Source organism: Podarcis melisellensis (genome assembly GCF_964234715.1).
Source record: "Podarcis melisellensis genome assembly, chromosome: 14".
NCBI lineage: Eukaryota > Metazoa > Chordata > Lepidosauria > Squamata > Lacertidae > Podarcis > Podarcis melisellensis.
The window spans coordinates 13,408,723-13,430,061 of NC_138546.1; the positions used below are offsets into that span (position 1 = coordinate 13,408,723).

General features: G+C 44.7%; 1 protein-coding gene and 1 long non-coding RNA gene across 5 annotated transcripts in view; one reads left to right on the forward strand and one right to left on the reverse strand.

Moving 5' to 3' along the window:
- Positions 1 to 274: 274 nt before the first annotated feature.
- IQCK (IQ motif containing K) overlaps positions 275 to 21,339 on the reverse strand; it is a 31,467-nt gene continuing 10,402 nt past the window's right edge. For 3 of the 4 annotated variants that reach the window (XM_081888909.1, XM_081888907.1, XM_081888908.1), the window contains 3 exons: positions 12,177 to 12,261; positions 8,787 to 8,898; positions 275 to 835 (listed from right to left, as the gene is read on the reverse strand). In XM_081888909.1, coding sequence (XP_081745035.1) covers positions 636 to 835; positions 8,787 to 8,898; positions 12,177 to 12,261 — 397 coding nt within the window. In that variant the 3' untranslated portion in view covers positions 275 to 635. The remainder of the gene's footprint in view (positions 836 to 8,786; positions 8,899 to 12,176; positions 12,262 to 21,339) is intronic. The other variant, XM_081888910.1, reaches the window with a different exon arrangement.
- Positions 13,215 to 16,554, forward strand: LOC309357033. The gene is made up of 2 exons (XR_014163014.1): positions 13,215 to 13,849; positions 16,319 to 16,554. It is a non-coding gene; the product is annotated as an uncharacterized lncRNA (long non-coding RNA).

Below are 21,339 nucleotides of genomic sequence, written 5' to 3' on the forward strand. Positions count from 1 at the left end.
AAGGTGAAATAATTATTAAAAGCTGGAGTGATATTCCTCCCTGCAACCAGCATTAAGTTACCAGGATGGGGATGATTCTGACTTGGGGTGGAAAGCCTGTGAGCCCCTCCAGCTGCTGTACTGCAATCCCATCCTTCTGGACCATTGGCTGTGCTAACTGGGCTATGGTACGTCCAACATCCCCATCCTCTAGTATGGTCTCCTGTCTCTAATCACAAGTGGGGATAGAAGCAACCACTCTGATCTAGCTGGGTTTCTCCCTGTACATAAACACCTCGTGACTGTTTATGCCACTACCTCAATCGGAACAACAGCCAGTGCCTGTATCTCCCTGGTCCGCCTGATTTACAGCCTACATTCAAACCAGAATACTTAGAACGAACCAATCTTCAATCACACTGAAGTTGATGGGACCAAGATCAGTTTAGATTAAAGGCCTGTGGCATTGAGGTCGGCTGTAAATCAGGCTGTCTTACACAGTGTTCTTCTTTGAAAAGTGCCGGAGGGATTTTAGTCCCCAAGCTGACCCCAAACACCATTTGGTTACAGTGGAAGACACTTCGCTGAGTCCTGCTCCCTTAATCAGCAGCTGATGGTGACGATTTGGGGCTTTTAAATTAGTATGAAAAGTAGTATCACTGCAGAGCTAAATCACGCGTGGATGCCCAGCTGATCTGCACCATTTGTGGATTCTCATCTGTCAAGACTGGAAGGGTTTGATTTTCTTCCTCTTTCTCTGTGACCGTGGTGACTTCTGGCTCCGGCAAGATTTCCACCACTGCCTGTTTTGAGCGAACTGGGCTGGGCTGTACTGAGTCTTCCAGCTTGGTTCCCACTGCAAGCAAAAGGATTTTTTAAAATGCAGAACTTTGTCTCAAACTCCAGACTGGTTAATAGATGTGTCGACAGAGTGTCAAGACTAGGGCCCAGCAGATCTGCCTTCAGATTCCCCACAAAAGTTGCTATGTACACATATTTAAAGCACTCAACGTCTGTGGTAGAGCACTGGTAGATCAGTGGGGTAGATCACTGCCCGTTTTTAACTCTGTGAGTAGATCACAGTGTCTTGAAAGTTGGCCACCCCTGCCCTAAAGAATCCCGGGAACTGTAGGTTACCTCTCACATTATTTACGGAGGAAGGAAATAAACGTCACAGCAACATTTATATTAAGGACTTGTGTGGTCTATTATTTTAAGGGACAAGAGAAGCATCAATAAAAACCATTTCTTGTGCATTGCAACTCTAAACAAAAAAATAAATAAATGTTAATTTATGTGATTCAAGAGCAGTGCACCAGCTGGGCAGCTCCATCAGACAAAAGGGCCACAGTTGGTCTTGCCTGCCAGAGTCAACAATGGTAAATGAACAAAAGCCCTGTATCATAATTGCAAATCAGAAGCCCAGCCTCCTACTCGCATTTGCATGGCCTGGGAGGGTTGCAGTGGAAAATACTAGAAGCCTAGGCCGAAGAATGGGCTGGTTCATTCAAGCCGATGTGTGAAATACCTCCCTTTTCAATAATACCGCCTACTTCGTCCTGTCCCTGGTCTAGCAACCCTGTCTCCCTTCCCACCCAGGGATGAACCAGCTTCCACCCAAGGTCCACATTTCCATCAGAGTAACTTCCTGAGGGCCGCATGTCAGCAGTAGGCGAGGCCAGGGGAAAAGTGGGCAGAGCAACGGATGTCTTTCCACACCCACCTGCGTGCCTCTCTGCATCCTCCATCGAGACAAACGAGGCATTCTGGGAGTTCAAGGGCAGGGTCCAGCCAGCCAAAAACACTCAAGAGTGCAAAACAGGACCAGTGAAGGGTATGGCCTTGGCAGGGGAGTCTTGAGGGCCTGATCCAGAGGCCTGGAGGGTAGTGTTAGAAACTCAGTATAATCTAATTGCCAAATGGCACCTTAAACCTGGGCTATGGTGGCCACAACAGTGTGTCTATGCACCCCTCCCCGTGGGCTTTATTATTATTGTTATTATTCATTTCATTTCTATACCAATTTCTATTTTGGAGAAAAAAATCTCAAACTGTTTAACAACACATTAAAACATCAAATAAAACAATCCAGAATAAAACAAATCCAAGCTTCAATGAACAAACTTTCCCCATATTTATTTACCTACTTAATTTATATAGCTGCCCTATAGCAGAAGAGCTCTAAGAAGCCAGGGTGGTGTAGTGGCTAGATCTTGAAGTATGGATCCCCCAACAAAATTCAAAATTTGGCTTTGTAATTCGGAATTTATGTGACGTGATTTAATTTGATGTGATTGGCCAGTTAATAAAAATTATTTTTTAAAAAAGAGTGTCAAACTAGGACCTGGGAGATCAGGGTTCAAAACCCCACTCAGTCATGAATCTCACTGGGTGACTTTGGACCAGTCGCAGCCTCGTAACCTACCTCACGGTGTCGCCATAGGGATTAACTGTGGAGTGGGGTGAACCATACACATGGGATATAAATGCAATGAATAAGCCCTTCTGCTTACCTGCTTAAGAAAGCTTGAGGGGCCAGCCAGGTGGAGATATCAGTCGCCAACCAGGCATCCAGAGATCTCCACATGGTCACAGTTGGGCCCACGCCAGCAGGACTCCCTGCTACACGTCCACATCTGTAAGTGTGTGTGTGTACATGTGCGGTGCAACCCTCCAGCAGTGTTGAAACATGACCATTTTAAGGAACATCGAGGCTAAAATACAGGCCGTCAACCTCAACATCCCTTTTAAAGCAGGTCCTAAATGCAAGTGCTGCTTGCAATAGTCATGTTTTATATCAGGGGGACCTCCAGATGCTATTAGAGTCCAACTCCCATCAGCCTCAGCCAGGATGGAAAAGGGTAGGATATAAATGCAAGCAATCTATGCAGGTTTGCTCAGAAATTAGTATGAACTGGGGGGATTCCATTCCCCTTTCTCCATTCCCTGTCTCACAACACCGTCTACTTTGGGGTTTCCCACACACCCACTCAAACTTAGGGGTTCTTCTCCCAATATATTTGTTGTACTTTTGCAAACCTTAGGGTTCCCTGTAGACACCTCCCTCTTGCGCATGGGGTGGTGTTGTTTTGGCTATATAAAAGGAATGGCACTCGCAGCCTGAACATTGGAAATAGAAGGAACTCCCAGGTCAGTGTACACGATTGCAGCTTGAATCAAAACAATCAGTGCAAGACAACAATATCATGGGCAAGTCAAGGTTTACTTCAACACTACCTCAACTTTTAGAAAAAGCCAAGGAAGAGGGTGAGGGATGGGAGAACTTACCCAATGCAAACATTTGAAACAAATAGTGAATGGGAATTTGCACAGCCAGCAGTAGAACAACCTTGCAAAGGAACGAAACTTCCTTTTTAGAAAGGCAACTGAGCACAGGGGCTCAAGGTAAAAGAGATATAGAATCCGACAGTCGCTCCAGCTGATTAATGAAATGCCCAAAACAGCATCAGCATGAAACAGGAGCTGCTGCCTGTCTAGATGGAACAAGAGAGTCTGGTCTTCAAAGTCACCCAGATTCCTTTAGCTATGCAATGCTGCTGCTGGGAAAGTCTCCACAGTCTGCATTGATAATGTTCATTCAGTTCATGTGATATTGGAGAAACTATTGATGCCCCCCACCCCGCCCCAGGATGGGTGAATCTGTCCATTTCTATTTCTCATTTTTCCAATCTTAAATTCAATTCTCCAGCTTTCCACGTTAGTTTGCTTTTTTTAAGTCCCCATGAAAATTCATCAATGTCTTACTGCATATTTCTCCTAGCAGATATGGGCAATTCTGACTAAGAAACACATTTTTTTTGCTGTATATCCTCTGAAGAAAGATCTGGGGCACAAAAGTTCAAACAAATGCAAGCAATAGGAGCAGGTTTGTCACTGCTCTATGCAGAGAACAAATGAATCCAGAATTCAATCAAACAGATAAGATCCAATCATAAGGAATCTCTTTTTTAAACCATCCCCAGATGAGCAGCTGAAATGAGAACAGGCCCTAAGAGCCCTATGTAATGATAAGGGAGTAACTAAACCTTAATTATAAAGCCAAGATGTTCCCCAAAAGTATTCAGAAATCTCAGAGGCATGCGTCTGTGCACAGGAAGCATCCAATAGTAAGGGAATAACTAGTAATGCTTTCTGGAAACTCAAACATTGACTGGCATTGGTATACCCTTGGCTGACTGAACAATAATCTCTGGAATGAGAACAGGCAGTGTGCAGTGGCTCACTCTAGACATCACGCCAAATCATGGTTAAAGAAGCTTAACTGTGTTTTGGCACAAACAAGAGAACAACATACTTTGGTAAAGCAAACCAAAATCAGAAACCAGAGCTTTGAAGGGTTTCAAGGGTTCGTTCTAACTGCAGTAGGATGCAGTGTCTGAACTGATAAACCATTGTTTACAACCTTTGGTAGGCTAGAGTGGGGAGCCTTGGCCAGACAGAAATGAAAACCAGAAAACTGGCTCTAAACAATTGTTTCCATGATGGTATGAACGCTCATGATTTGAGTTCTAAAACAGCAGTAAGCACAATGTACAGTCTAGTGCAAAATCTAGGCAAAGTCATGGATGAAAATGGTTGTTACAAGAGGGAGTTGGGGATGCTCATATAGCATCTTAGAATGAGAGTGCTCTTTGGGCAGATTAGGACACTTCTAAAATTTCCATCTATGGAAAGCTTCTCAGCTCCCCCTTTAGCTACTGGTTATAATGAAATATTTTTAGAATGTGTGATTATTTGACTGTTTGATTATTTGATTGTTGTTAGCCGCCCTGAGCCCGGCTTCGGCTGGGGAGGGCGGGATATAAATAAAAATTATTATTATTATTATTATTATTATTATTATTATTACTATTATTATTATTATTATATAGTCTCAGACTGTTAGACATGCAATCCTTGTGCAAAGATGGAATTGTGAACACCTCAGAGTACCAGCATGGTTGATGACTAGAGCAATTACAGAAAAACAACTGCAGCCTGGAGAAAATTAGGAAACTACCAAATACCAAGTGAGAGTTGCTCCAACTATCTCAATATTGTCTACTACACCAAATGGCAGCAGAGTTTTGTGCAGTATTTTCCTCCAGTCCTGCTTGGAGATGCCAGGGATTCAGCCAAGGACCTTCCGCACACAAAGCATGTTCATTGCAACTTTACAAATGGTTCATTAAGCTACACAATTCAGTTCAGCCTTGGGGCATGGCCCCCCATAAACCTGGTGCCAGCCCCAATGCCAGCCCTTTCCATGACATTTTTTGGTGGGTGGGAGGTTCTAATAGTGTGAGTTGCCCTATCTCCAGCCTCAAACCATGCAAAGCAGCGCATAGATGGGAAGCCTGAGGCCCTTGAGATGCAGCTGTACTCCAACTCTCTCCCATCATCCTCAGCCAGCATGAGTAATAGTAAGGGTTGTGGTCTGGAGTGCCACAAGATTCCCATCTTTAGCCTACAGTCCAATGTTCATCACCTGAATGAGAATAAAGCAACATGCAAAGAGAAGGAATATAGCTCCAGACAGACCTCTGCAGTGACTGGTAAATACATCTGTGAACTAGCCAGAAGGAGCCAGTATTGCAGTCACCAAGATCATTAATGCAACTCCATTAGTGTATATAGCTTTAGCAGGAAGTTTGATCCAGCTGACCCAAAGCATCCCCTTTCATTCTACCCACCATCGTGACTGCTGTTTCCTTTCTGATTTTCCGAGCGCGAAATAATCCTGCAGTGGGTTTGGCATTTCAAAGACTCCCTGGTGGTGGGTGTGGACTACGGCATCAGGATCTGCCTCCCTAGGGTCGCATGACTCCTGCCGCCACATTCTCAGCTGTCACTGCCACGATCAAGTGTTCCAACCATCCCTGGCATTTGGAAAGCACTCGATGCAAACGCCGCATGCTCCTCGAACTTGCAGTGCTGTGCTTTTGTTTGGAAAGCAGTTCAAGATTTCTGTGAAATCCACAAAACGGTGCTGGTATACCTCAAGTATTTATAACCTACCCTTTCTCTGTGTCAGGGGTGGGGAACCTCTGATGTTGCTGGACTCCAGCTCCCATCAGCCCCAGCCAGCATAGCCAGGGGCCAGGGGAGATGGGAGGTGTAGTGCAAGAATATATGGCGGGCAACAGGTAATATAAGCAAACTGTAAAATAAAATCATAAAGCAACAAAGCCCCATATCGGAATAAATAAGAGGTAGCTAAAGTCCAAACAACAACAGGAGTGCAGATGAAAAAAACGAACCCTTTGCACTAAAATGATAACAATGCTAGTACCGGTCATACTAACAGGAGGGCCTGTCAGGAGCAGGAGTCAAGCGTAGATCAGCAATAAAAACATGGTGTCAGTGAAGTTAACTCTTTATGCAAAGCAACCAAAACAGTGCAGGCCTAGAAATCCCAGCAACTATTCCCAATAGGTCTTGCCGCAATGAGGCAATTGTGAGGACTGAAGACCCCCACCTTCCCACAGCTGCCTAAGTCCCCTCCTCTCCAGGGTTTTTTCCAAGACTGCGTCTGCGCACAAACAATCTCTGATTTGCTCATTTCAGGATTTGCTCTAGGAGACTAGGCAGGAGGAGACTCCCTGGATTCTTCAAAAACCTGTCTCTATGTCTCCTAGCCCCACTCCCCTCCAGCTACCTCTGCTGCCTCTGAGCTTGGACGGCTCTCTGCCCCAGCCTCCTCCTGCTCACCAAACCCCATTGCCTCTATAGCTTCTGACATTTCCTCTTCCTCCACCACCTCCTCCTCCAGAGGCTGCTGTTTTCAAAATACCAATGTGGCTTTAATTTTATTAGTGCAACACTGAAAGGAGGAGGAGGAGGTGTAGAAAGGCATCTCCCCATTTCTTTGAGAATCATCTTATTTATTTCATACACACTTTGACCAAATGTATTTGGAATAATAACTGTCATCCTTCGAGATTCTTCTCGCAATCACTTGGCAGACCGAAGACTAGAGAATTTGATAGCCCTTCCTCTTTGGTGTTTATCACATGGCAACAAAATTGTTTGTTCAAACATTTTGCCCCAAACAAAGCCACATTTGTATTTTGAAAACAGCAGCCGCTATTCAGAGCCAGGCACAAAGACTTCCACCCCCTTTCCTATAACTTCATATATTAATTCTGAAATTAATCAGTCTGTATGTGTGTTTCTATGGTTATTTTGTATCCTTCCTGAATGCTTGAAATTATCACTCTAGAACACTAATATATTGAGGGCCACTCTGGACCTAATAAATCCTGGCCACTAGCCAGCCTTAAATCATGCCTTGCTGCTGGCTGAGCAACTGCTGTTTGTTAGGGCAAACAAACGAAAATTCCCACAATCAGATAGAATGCTGAAACAGGGATTGCTACTCTTTTTAGGCTTGTGAACACATTTGCAAACCAGAAAAACTGTTGTGGGCACCAAAGCCAAACCAACTAAGCACATGCCAAAAGCTATCCTACCAGCTACAAGAGAATGATCCTTCCAAGCCCGATGAAATAGCAATACATGCTATCAATAATAATAATATTAACAGCTTTTAAAAGGAATAAGGTTTTTAACCTTCCCCCAAAGAACCAATAACTTCATTGCGGTTTTATTGTTCATTCCTCCCTTGAAAATGAAGAAGGGTGAAGAAGCAAATTGGAGTTGGGGGTGGGGGGTGGCAAAGGTCATTTGCCCCCAAGGCATCATCCTCATCTATCACTATAATAACTTCTGGAAGAACAAAAAAAAAACCAATAGATTGTGAGCCAGAACTGCTACACTTGGGATAGAGAACCAGTTGTCTTTGCAGCAAAGTGCAAACACAGAGATATCCATTGTATTGGACAGAATGTCATCACAATGTGCTGTGCACACAATGGATGCGTAAAGCTTTGGGATGCTTCTCAAAAATAAAAAAGGCAAAATGTCTTCACTGTACAACATGTGTTGGCTCGTTTCTGTTCTGTCCCATCAGTGTTGCACCTTTATATTGCATTGCAGAGATCCCTTAAGGGTTCTGCATTTTATTTTTAAATTGGGGTGGTGGGTGGGTGTGCGAATCCCGATTTAGGAATTATTCCATACCTTACGTTTTCCAGACCTTTCAAACAAGACCAAACAACACTATTTGTTACATTGGTCCTCCTATAAATGCCACCAGTTCAAAAGGCTTGCCACTTGTGGGGAGATTCCTCTTGGGAGGGATTTACAATCACGGGTACCAAGATGGCAACAATATACAATGATGTTGTCATAAAAGCAAAAGGCATCATGTATGTTAAGAGCACCGAACTGACAAGCACTGCCGAGCGAAATCTTATTTTTAGCACATGCTACATATTATTTAGCACCCTGTCTTGAGCCCAAGTAGAGTCTCCTCCAGGGATGGTGGAGAAAGTCACTGTTTGCACTTTCAAGCAAATTCGTGCTTTCGGGCAAGGCCAACCTGATTCACCTGAGACAGACTTCTATGCATCTCAGGATCCATCTACTAACCAGATCACTCACATCTCTAAATTGTTCAGTAGTTCTGCTTCGAAAACCTTCATGAAGTTTCAACTGAAAATGTGTGGCAATTGATTTACTTCCTTTCTTTTCCTATTTTTTTAAAAAAGGATATTGATGCTATTATTATTTGGAAAGCTACAGAACTGAAGACTGGAGAAATGAGAAAAACCTAACCGGCAGTGTTGCCCATGTCTAGTGCTTGAACAAAAGGATGCTTCGGCGAACCACAGTATAACTGGTCATTTAACTAAATGTTCCAGCTGTACCATTTACATCCTGTTGGGTGGGGGGGATAAAGTTACCTTTTTTCTCTTGCTTGGCCCAGAATTCTCGCACACGTTTAATAATGTTCTTTGTCTCCCTCAAGTGTTTCTGCCACTGGCGTAATTCTTGAACCTCAGGTTCACAGCGGACCTTGAAGAATGATGATGATTATTATTATTATTAATTACTAATGTAAAAAGGCATCATTTTTTGTTCTGCCCCGTATTTGATGCAATGTTGTTTCAGCGTTGCTGCAGTTTGTCTTCCGCCAAAAACTACATTTGTCATCTCGCTGCCCACTGTGGCAAAATGACATTGCCATTCAGTTATTCCGCCCCATTCATTCCAATGCAAACGAAACCCAAATGTAAATGGGGTAGGAGGAATGCAATCAATTACGTATCATTTCTGGACTGAAAGCAACAGCAGCAGCAAGCACTGTTTTTTAGCCAGTGCATGAAGTAACCGCAATGACTAATACTTAGGAAAGAAGATCTAGCCAATAAGGCTAGAGTGAAACACCCATTATCTAGACTTTTGGATTGCTTTTCTGCTGGTCTTCCCTGATGGAGAAATTATTGTTCCTCAACAGAAAACATAATGGTATCCAGCATTTCAGTGTAGCTGCTGTTTGGGAGTAAGTGTGTCAACACAAAACAAGAGGTAGCAGCAAAGTCATTTGTCTGGAGTGTTATTTTCCCCTCGCCAAAAAATATTTCTGTGGATGCGCATGTAACATAGCCCAGATGAGTAGCTCTTTCCTGCAAGGGAAACAGTGGCACGCATGCAATTTCTCCTGGTCTAAAAAGATAAAGAGAGTACATGCAGAATTATTTCCCCATCACCTTTAAGTCTACATAGTAACTCCACATACTTTCCTTTGACCAAAAGAGCAGCAAAATGAAGGGCCCAATCAGAGACCTACTAGTCCAGTGTCATGTTTCCAGGAAGTCCACAAGTCCCTCATGAAAACATGTCCACCCTGCCCTTAGCAGGCAGTAAAACTGTTCCAGGGAACCTCAGGTGGGCTATCGTGCATGCCTATTAAGCTGTCTTTCGGTCAGTAGATCAAAGTTGTACAGATCTGCTTCGGTGCACGGACACTTCGTCTTGGGCTTGACAACCTGCACAAATTTCCTTGCTTATTTCATGGGCTGTTCTGAACCTTTAGACTTAGATCACCCACCAGGACTTCCAAAGCCCTCTCAGTCTCATAGCCAGGTTGGAATCCTGATCTGAAAACAATCTAAATGTGCCTCTGCTATTACAACCTTGGTAACCTTTTCTACAAAGGGATGAGAAGATGCCTAAATTCAACTATACACTAAGTTGGCTTTTTAAAAAGTAAGCAGAGAATGCTCTCCCCCAAATTTGGCATTCACCATTTCTGCCGGTGGCCCAACGAGATCACACCAACTTGCCAAGATGGGAAATAAGTCAGAGAAAAACTGGTACAGCCTTCCTCAACCTGGTGTGCTCCCATCTCCCATCTGTCTCAGCCAGCATGGCCGATAGTCAGTGGGAGTTGTAGAACAAATCATCTGGAGACAATTCTGAAGACAACTTTGGAAAGATGGTTGCAGATGGTTCTTCAAAGGCCCCTTCCAAGTCTAGGAGTCAAGGACTACAGCTTGGATCCAAATGTCTCTTTCCTAGGAAAACCTATGGATCCAACATTGTTCACAACTTTGAGGGACACTAGGCTGAAACCAATCCATGCAGCTGCTACAAGTGACTACTCCTAAAGCCTGTGACACAGCTTCCCATCTCTCAGAGCCAGGTTGGATTGAATCTGAGCAAATTTATCAGGAAAGAATTGTGCCAAAAAAGCCCTCAGCAGGCAGCTGAAACTTCCTAATATAATTAATGCAATGCACATTTGACAGTAGCATTGTTATTGCTCATAAGAAGAAATATTAAAGATAACCTGTATCAGAGCCTGGTCAATGTAGAGCTGCTTTCAGATAAAAGAGCCCAGATTCAGTCATATCTGACTACAGGTAGCTTACCAAAATGACTCCATAATGAGCTGATCCTGTGGAGAGGATCACAGAGCTACACAGCAGAGCAAGAACCACTGAATACAAAAATGGACAGATAATGAAATATTCTTATGACTTCTCTGGCTTTTTTTCTCCAGATGAGTACCTCAAGATGCACGGCAATGTCACTGAAGATATATTATGTGCACATTAATTTTAGAAATGCCTCACAAACCAAACACATATCTTGAACATGTGGCATGAGGAAGCCTATGCTCCTAGTTAGTTTCTAGTTTTCCTTAGTTTGTTCCCCATCTAGCCTTTTCGTAGGCATGCACAGCACATACCATTAGGCTGTGAACACAGGGAATATTTTTAAGGTGGACATTTATCGTGCACATAATCCTAAAGAGCATTATTTTGACCCATCAAACAAAGAAAGTAAACATAATTTTTTAAGATTAACCATGAAACGTTACTTAAAAAATACAAACAGCTTCTGCATGCAGGCCGAGGAGGGGCGGGAGAGTTGTCTCTGCAAAAGTGGGAGCATGTTTTTGTTGCTTCACAAGGAGCCTACCACTCACCACCTTTTGAGGAGAGAGAAATGTGGAGGTGAGGGGCTGCTTTTGTGGCAGAGGGACACATGGGGCTCCCACATTGTTACCTCACCTCAAAGAACAGCAACGGACCCTCCAAGCGGCAAGACCTCAGAGATAAGGTGGTGCTTGCTGCTCAAGGGCCTGCCCCAGGCCATTCCCCCAAGCGCTCCTGCCTCCTTTTCCACAAAGACAGACATTTATTTTGTGTCTCAACAGCTCTCTCATCCCTCCTCAACCTGGTCACTAGTGCTCTACTAGAGTTAAGCAACGTCAGGGACCCATAAAGCCACTATTTTGGCATCAAGGCAAACCTGAGCACACCCCGTACATAGGCCTATAATCCTTCTTCTTCGCCCCTTTTTATTTTTTCCTCCCAAACAGCTCAGCATCCTGTTCCTTCATTTATGTCTTTTCTCTTGCCTCAGTGGATCCCTCCCTCCTCTGCCCTCCTCTGCGCTGATTCACATGCTCAGACATGAGACTTGGGGATTTTTTCCAGACGTCTTCTTGCCACCAGAAAAAAGGGACCATAAAAAAAAAGGAAGTTAGAGCAAGGAAGCTTTTCACACCCTGATGAAGCCCATTTCATCTCTGAACTTCTTTGTTTCGGGTTAATCTTTATTTATTTATTTATAAAAGCACAGCACAGCAGCTTGCCCCCTCCTTCTCCCCACGAAAAGATCGCCAGCACAAGACAGCTTCTATGCAAACACAAGCCAACCATCAGGGTCTTCGTGGCTATTTATAGCACCTGCTACTTAGAATTTATGTAAGGGGTTTTCCCCAGGGCCTCCGCAGTCGCACAGATTCAACATCAAACAAAATAATTATAGATGACTCTTACCCGATAACCTCTCCAGAATGATTGAATTATGTTGCCTGCTTCTTCCTCCGTTAACAGTAGGGACAGCGGAATTGGTGGCCTAGGACTGAAGCAAATGTGTGTTGTTGTTTTTTTAAAAAATCAAAATCACACCTTGGGTAAAAGGAAGGTCACTGTCAAACTAACGACATCAGAATCCAAGTCTCCTAATGACTGCTCATGGTGGTTTCAAATAGATGGAAAATGGAACTGGGAAATGGGAAATGGGGACAAGATGGCTCCTTGTGGCACCTCAAAATATAACAGACATGTGGCTGAGGTATAGTCACTAATGCCACATCTCTCAGAATGATCCCGTAGGTAGGAGTGGAACCACTGCCTTTCAATACAAACTAACCAAGTCAGTCCAGCCAATAAAAGTCATCCATTAAGAAAACCAAGGCCAATTCAGTCCCATACCCAGGACTGAACTCGAACTGGAATGGATTTGCCATCCTCTCAAGCACCATACTCAGAAAGGGGTATTTGTGACCAGGCAGTAGTTATCCTGTAGGGATGTGGGTGGCACTGTGGTCTAAACCACTGAGCCTCTTGGGCTTGCTGATTTGAAGGACGGTGGTTCAAATCTGCACGATGATGGTGAGCTCCTGTTGCTTTGTCCCAGCTCCTGCCAACCTAGCAATCTTAAAGCACACCAGTGCAAGTAGATAAATAGGTACCGCTGCGGTGGGAAGGTAAACAGCATTTCCATGCACTCTGGTTTCTGTCACAGAGTTCCATTGCGCCAGAAGTGGTTTAGTCATGCTGGCCACATGACCTGGAAAACTGTCTATGGACAAACACTGGCTCTCTTGGCCTGAAAGCGAGATGAGCACCACACACCCCATAGTCACCTTTGACTGGACTTGACTGTCCAGCAGTCCTTTACCTTTAGTAGTTATCCTAATCCTCCAAATCCATGGAGGGCTTTTTCAAGGAGTGGACACCCTATTGCCTCTTTAAGTGCCACAAGCCCCAGCCTCTCATCCAAAAATGTGTTTAGTAGACCTAGGACCCACCAAGGCAACCAACGGCCCCCTGGACATTTTCAAACTAGTCATGAAAGGCAAGTGTTGAGAGGGCATGTGGTAGATCAGATAGCTGCAAGCAGCATGACGACGTCCTCAGGCCTCAAAAGCTGAACTGATCCCAAGACTGGACAGTGTGCTCAACCTCATCTGGAGCTGTCACAACAAATTACAGAGGCAACCAATGTCTATCCTCCAACTGTCTTGCAAACTGAAGACAGCCCCACAGTTGTCATGGTCATGGAGGCAATGAAGCTCTGACATGGCCCAGTGAGAACAGCCTATGCATGAAAAGTGTGATGTTCACAAGAAGCAAGGAATTTGGCAGCAGGTTCCAGCAGACTTTCCCTCTGCTCCATCAAAGGAGCTTACAAGAACAGGAACCAGGAGGCTTGAGCCTTGCTGCTCCATAGCAGACCTGGAACGCTGTGTGAAGACTTTTCCCATTGGAGATCCCTGATTTCCATCAACTGCCACTTCATCTGCAGCAGCCCAAGTCACTGTCCCTCAGGAGATGTATTTGGAGAGGCACAAGAGCAGTGGCGGACTTGGGTACTATGGCACCCTGTGCGAGGCCAAAATTTGGCATCCCCTTCCCTGCCCTCAGGCAGGCCTCGCCCAAGGCAGGTAAGAAAGTGCCCAGCTCTGGGAAGGAGGCATGAGGGTTCTGGGGTCTCAGTAGACTTGGAGGAACTAAAAGATGAACAGAAGGGCAGAAAATCATGGATATATTACCGTATTTTTCCATGTATAAGATGACCGAATCCTATTTTTTAAAACTCAAAATTAAGAAAATGCACTATGCACTATCCGTGTATAAGACGACCCCTTATTTTAAACTTCAAAAATTTAGGAAAAAATATAGTCTTATACATGGAAAAATACGGTAAGTCATATTTTTAACCAACCTTATGTGACACGGAATAGTGTAGGCTCTCAAGATGTTGCTGAACTACAACTCCCATCATCCCTGGACATTGCCCATGCTTGATGGGGCTGATGGGAGTTATAGTTCAGCAACATCTGGAGCACCAAAGGTTCCCCACACCTAGAATACCAGGATATAAACAACAATCATGCTTCCCAGTGCTTCATACGGTTTTCCAAAGTGCCCCCTTTTATGTCCTCAAAAAGTCCGCCAGCACCCCATTGAAGCCCTCTGACAGTGGCTCTCTCCTTCATTTATTACAAACGTTTATATCCTCTTTCAGGGAAACACAAGATCCCCCTTCCTAACCTTGGAAAATTAGCTCTGGCCCCAGCTCCACAGGCTTCATTTTTAAATCATGAGGAGCTGTCAGAGAACTGATCCAGGACTAAAGTAGAAAAGGCAATGTATAAATCAAGGCAAAGGTGGAGGGAGGGCTCAATATTCAGGGGGTGGAGGGGGGAAGTCTCCTAGAGATATCAATCATTTCAGCAGGCCGGGAGCAGAAGGCATGCCAGGTCCATTTTTGTCTCCAGGAGTATTAGTAATTGGCTTCAGGTCAAATAAAAATAGAATATGAGCAGAGGCAATAGCCCATCAAGAGTGAACTGGGGGAGAGGGGAAAAGTTATTTGTGGCAGGAGACAGCTGTGACACTCCAAGACGAATCAGAGCTGACAACTCCGTTGATTTTGAAATTAACAGCTATCCTGTGAACGCCAATCTATACACAACATCTGAAACATAAACACTTTGCTTGTACAAGGAAGATTTCGGCTCAGAAATAGCATAGCTTCCCAGTACTTTAATACAAGGTGTGACTTAGTAAATTCACGATTTGAACTACCACCGTAAAAAAAACCAACAAATTCCAATTCTATACTCCTATGATCCTATATTACAGATTATCCTTATTTGCATTAGAAGTGTCCTCCGTCAGAGCCCAGAGGGATGGCTATTTTTTGTCCACATCCCTCCTGCAATCCCAGACATGTGACTCATGTGTTATTAAAAGGCAAGAAAGGAAGAGAACTGCTGGCAAACAAGCGGGGATGTAGGGAGAAGCAACTTTCATTCTGTCCTGACTGCCACAAGTAATCAGCGCTGTTTCCATTCTGCTACAGATCAGTTTACGCTAAAATCTACGTTATTCATCTCTCTCTCTCTCTGACCCAAACTAATGTAACGAGCTTCCCCCGACCCCAGCCCCTAGAATGGGTTCAAGAGCAATGGCGAGGTTGCGCGCAACTTCACCATCGCTCCCGGAGCTTGCTGGGCTGGGGAGATAGCTTCCTGAAGCCTGGAGAGCAAGAGGGGTCGGTGCGCACCGACCCCTCTCGCTCTCCAGGCTTCAGCGAAAGCCTGCATTCGCCCCATTGGACGCACACACATTTCCCCTTCATTTTTGGAAGGGAAAAAGTGTGTCCTATAGGGCGAAAAATACGGTATTATTGATGTGTTTGCTGCTCTCAGTTTCTGCAGGAAGAAGGGCAAGATATAAATTGATAATAAATAAACAATATCAACAGAATAAAAACAATGCAGAAAATAATGCAATTATGTGTTGAACGTTGCGGACTGGAAAAAAAGAAAAAGACAACCAATACCACTTGTCTTCACTTGCACAACAATTTCTGTTGCTGACCTCAGATGAACATGTGAATTGCAGCAATTTCTGCTCCCATTTCTGATGGAACTCCCCAAAGTCCCTGCTTTCAAGCGAAGGAAGTTGGTGCCACAAACACCAAAATTTGCTGACTTAAGACAGCTATTAGCCATAGAAATAGGACTTTCCAAGGAAAGAAAAAAGGGACTGTTCTGTATGGTACTTCCCACTTCTGCATGAGGAGATAAATGGCTGCTTGCTGGAAGTGGATACTGCTATTATAGGGCAGGCTGCAGCAAGGGGCAGCTGTAGCACATTGAGGAAGGAGGTTACCTTACATTTAAAGCTTTTGTATGTGCTCCCATCTAAATACCAAAATGGAAGCACAGGCGAAGAAGTAATTAAGGGCTATTTATTTACCATCACCATCACCCAGAAGGAAATAACTACTCTTGGGTCTAAGATGAGATGCTAATTTATGTCACTTGGTCTCCAATGCTGCATATGAACACTGTCAGCAATAAGTAATGGATTAACCCATGAAATGCCTGTTTTCTTTTAAGGCAGAGGCTGATGAAATTCTCCCCGTTAATGTATGTGGTTGAAATCTGAAGTCATCGAGATCTGACAGTTTTTGAAATATGCCCCCAAGCAGATTTTCACACATCGTTCTCTGTTGTCCAGCAAACTCCACACCACTTTGAGATAGGGTGGGTCAAACACTATATCTGAAAGGGCGCCAGGGAGGATCCTCGATGATCTGTCCAAATTTGCAGTGCATAAATCAATGTTAACTTGATGTCAGTGTGCAGGGAGCCTTCTATCTTCTTCTATTTGAAATCTCTTGATCCCAGTGGCCATGCTGGCTGGGGCTGCTGGGAGTTGTCATTGAAAAGATCAGGAGGGCAGCAGGTTGGCGAAGGTTTGACTAGCATATAAAGCCGGGTTGGGCAAGACGATGCTATCTCAGCTCAATAGTCCAACGTTGTACCACCAATGTGGTTCCTAAAGTTGATCCTTGGTTTGGCAGGTTAGTTACATGGACCTCTGAAGTCAGCACACACTTATATATTTTCACTTATTTCCACTCTATGATTACAATGGCTCCTGTCCTGGAGTCAAAAAGAGTTGGGGTGATGGTGCCACACAAACTATGCATATGGCTTGAAGCAAGGAATTTGGCAGCAGGTTCCAGCTGACTTTCCCTTTGCTCCATCAAGAGAGCTTACAAGTATAGGAACTAGGAGGCTTGAGCCTTGCTGCTCCATAGCAGACCTGGAAAGTTGTGTGAAGACTTTTCCCATTGGAGATCCCTGGTTTCCATCAACTGCCACTTCATCTGCCGCAGCCCAAGTCACTGTCCCTCAGGAGATGCATTTGGAGAGGCACAAGAGCAGTGGCGGACTTGGGTACTATGGCACCCTGCGCGAGGCCAAAATTTGGCATCCCCTTCCCTGCCCTCAGATGGGCCTTCCCCAAGGCAGGTAAGGAGGTGCCCAGCTCTGGGAAGGAGGCATGAGGGCTCTGGGGTATCAGTAGACATGGAGGAACCAAAAGATGAACAGAAGGGCAGAAAATTTCAGGAAGGAATCTATAAAAGCCGAGGGCGGAACTCTAAAAACAGCCAAATGAGGACTGAGAGTAGGCACAGAATACTGATTACTGAGGAGGAGGAGGAATGGACATGTCTGGCTGGCACCCTGAATAGGAGCACTCCACACTGCAACATTTTGCTGCAGACCCTGCTTCTAACTGCAAAATGGAACTCCATATTTAGAGACAGTACAGTGGTACCTCGGGTTAAGAACTTAATTCGTTCTGCAGGTCCGTTCTTAACCTGAAACTGTTCTTAACCTGAGGTACCACTTTGGCTAATGGGGCCTCCCGCTGCTGCTGTGCTGACCGTGCAATTTCTGTTCTCATCCTGAGGTAAAGTTCTTAACCCGAGGTACTATTTCTGGGTTAGAAGAGTCTGTAACCTGAAGCGTCTGTAACCTGAAGCGTCTGTAACCCGAGGTACCACTGTACATTGGGGGCAAACAACTGGGATGGAGATCACCATCTTGCCCAGCTTCTGAGCTTCCCCGCAGCATATGGGCAACCTCTTCCAAAGGCAGAACACCATAATGAGATACCTGTGACCCTCCCAGAAGCTGTCGGACTACAACTCCCATCATACCTGACTACTGGATGTGCCAGCAATGGCTGATGGGGTTGGAGCCAAACAACAACTGGGAGGGCCACCAGTTTCCCCATCCCTGGCCAAGGCAGACTGTTGGCCCAATGAAGCACAGCAATTCTTACAGTGTTTAATTCTGTTGTGCCTTTTCCAAAAAATAAATAAAAATGACGGCTTCAGTCAACTCATTTCAGAATGGAATAGTTGGTTCTTTCTCTTTTTTGCTGGAGTATGGATTCGCACATGGAGAACACAGGCGTTAATCTAGGCCAAACGTGCTGGGCAGATTTTGACATTCACTGTGTCTGACAATCTAATAGTTCAGCCCCTGCAGTGATTCTTGTTCCAGCGTATTTAGAAAGAGAGGAAGTTTGCTGCATGCAGCATCTCTTCTGATACAGGGTGATGCAGGAGGAGGAGTGGGGGGTGGATGTTGGGAATGGTGGTTGAAGGAGCTCATCTGGATTTTTACACAGGCTTCAAATGCAGGAAGCAATGTCTTCCTGTTGTTATTTCCAGCATGGTGGAAGAGAGGATCTGCTAAGTGTTTTACTGACATGGGGTGTGTGTGCCTAAAATGGCTTTATGTTTTGTGTGTGTGTGTAATTTTTTTAAGTCATGAAATTGGAAACAGACACTAGGCAGGGAAGTGGAAAATAACATGTAACCAAAGTGGTCACCGAAAGCAATAGATTCACAGCTTGTTCATTCAGCTGGGAAACAAAAACTGTGCTCGCCAAGGGGGGGAGGAGGTGGCAAGAACAGACGAGAGATGTGAAGAACAAGGCAAAGGGGAAGAGACTTTGTCTCAAAGGATGTGAGAAGACATCATTTCCCATCCCACCCTGTACTCATCACACACAGCAGTGCTTCCATTCCACTGCAGTTCATCTTACGCCAAAAAGTACTTTAGCCATCTCACTTTCTGCTATGGAGAATTATGTAAGCTGTGTAATTGATTACATAAAGTGCGTAAGTTATGCTGTCATTATGTTGTTCCATGCCATTTGTTTCAATGCAAAGAATGTGAGATGCAAATGTAATGGCCAAAAAACCTAATCAATTACATATCAATTGCGGACTGAAAGCAACAACAACAGTGACTACTGATTGCGTTTGCCTGACTGATTTCTGTCCTGGATATTGGACAAATAAGCAACTATTGTCATTTCCCACTCCTTTTCCATTTGATGGAATTCCCCAGAATCCCTGTCTGCTTCCTTTTGGCTTCTCTGTTATTTGAAGGCCCATGATCAGATCTCTGGTGGTGAAATGGCCTCAGGGCCAGCCCTACCATTAGGCAGTGTGAGGCAGCTGCTTCAGGCTAGCGATGGGGGAGAAACACAATTCAGTTCACAAAGAACAGTGAACCGACCTAATCTGCGCTTTCTGAAATGTGAGATGCTCAGCAAAATGGCAGGCCTTGGGTCAGGCACCAGTGGTCAGGCCAGACAACCTCACAGGGTACTTGAAAGGATAGAATGAGGAAAGAACTATCTATACCCTCTGAGCTCACCGAAGAAAGGGCAGGTATTTTCAAAGTTTTCCAAATAACTTCCTTATATCTCACTTTGGCCTCTCTTCAGGTGTTCGGGCCTCCCCTTCACTGTGCTGTGGTTCAGACTCCCTTCTGAGTAGCTTGATAGCCCAAGCTCAGCTGCAATGTTTCCTTACAATACAGCACACAGTTTAGCGAAGAAACACAAATGCGTGAATGTAAGAGCATAAGAACAACCCTGATAGATAAGGCAAAAGGCACATCTAGTTCAACATCCTGTTTTTACAGTGGCAAACCACACTGAGGGCCACCAGTACTTCCCGGGGGAGCAAATCCCATAGTTTTAACTACGCACTGTGCAATTAAGTCTTCTCTTTCATCTATCCCATATTTTCCAACACTCCAGCATCTTCCAAACAAGCTGTTCCATGAATGCGGACGTCTCCTTTACAGACGGCCCAGCTGCTTTTTCACACAAACTCTCCTCCCGCCATTTCTTTGAAACGCTATGGAGAAGAGCAATTCTCTCCGTTGCTCAAAAGCCATCCCTCTCCTCGAGCTCTAGCTAAGATGAGAGCAGTGTAGCCGGGCACGGAGCAGGGGGACGCTCAAAATAAATGCTTATGGTGAAAACCGGGGCCGGGGCAGGCCGCTTGAAACATTGCAAAGCCTGTAGAAGCACAGAGCTTTGTGGAGAGAGAAAGAAAGCAGTCACCCCTGCTAAATTAGCCCTATAGGGCCAGCTGAGAACTGAGTGATGTCAACTGTAAAGGCAGCTGAGACTAGCAGACTTAGGTCAATTAGAATATGAAAAGGAGAAAAGTGGGGAGGGGGGAGGGAATGTTGTTCCACATACACTTGGCATGCATGTTAGCCTCCAGAGAAAAAATGCTATGTGCAATTCTGCAATTTATTAGTAGAACAAAGAAGCCAGCGGATGGATCGACAGACAGATAGACAGAAGCAGGAGTTAAACCCCTGAGAAACTTTTGAGAATTCCAAGGGTCAATAGCGGAGGATGAAAAGCTCGACAAGAGGATGTTTTGAGGTACTTCATAATGCAAACAAACTGAAGCGCTCTTGTAACCCCAGTCAAATGCCCATGTGCCAGCTGGCCGTGGGCAGATGGCACAGGAAACCACACAAATGCAGAAATGAAGGCTATTTCCTTTCATACACTTGCAAAGTGGCAGGTGACTTTGAGCTAGGCTCTAGAATAGCTTAATAGTATGCAACACTCCTCCTATTACCACTCCCCACACATCCAGTGTTTCTGAAGCACCTCAATCTCCTTCTATTAATTTACTGGAGGGACCACCTTATTTATTTACATGTTTGTTCCTTAAAATGATATCCCGCTATTCCTCCCAAAGGAGCCCAGGGCGGCAAACACATTGGTGACACTGCCGCCCGATTCACATGCCATCACCCATTTAGGTAGTCTTGCTTATCCTATTCATACTTGCAAAAGTGCTACAGTGGAAACTCATTTGGCCCCACTCTGAAGGAACCCTTTGAATCAACAGAATACCCCCCACAAAAAAAGATGTGTTGTCAAACTGTTGCGCCAGTAAACAATATTTGTACATTCGTATAACAATAATCAGAACAATAGCAGGCAATTTAAAGACCCCTCCTCTCCGGGTTCAGGAATAATGAATCCTTCAGCATTCTCCCTTTCAATTTCTGTGCAAATTAACCACGGACAAAAATGCCTTGGAACAAGGTGGCTACCAAATTAGCATGCATGTCAGAGAGTCTTTGTTACACATGAATAATAAAGGCAATTGAAAAGGGGACAATTTGACTGAGCTCTATCCTGAGGTTTGCCAGATAGGGGGCAAGATGAGCAGGCGGGAAGGGGGGAGGGGGGCAGGCATACTGTATTTGATTCCTGGATTATACTT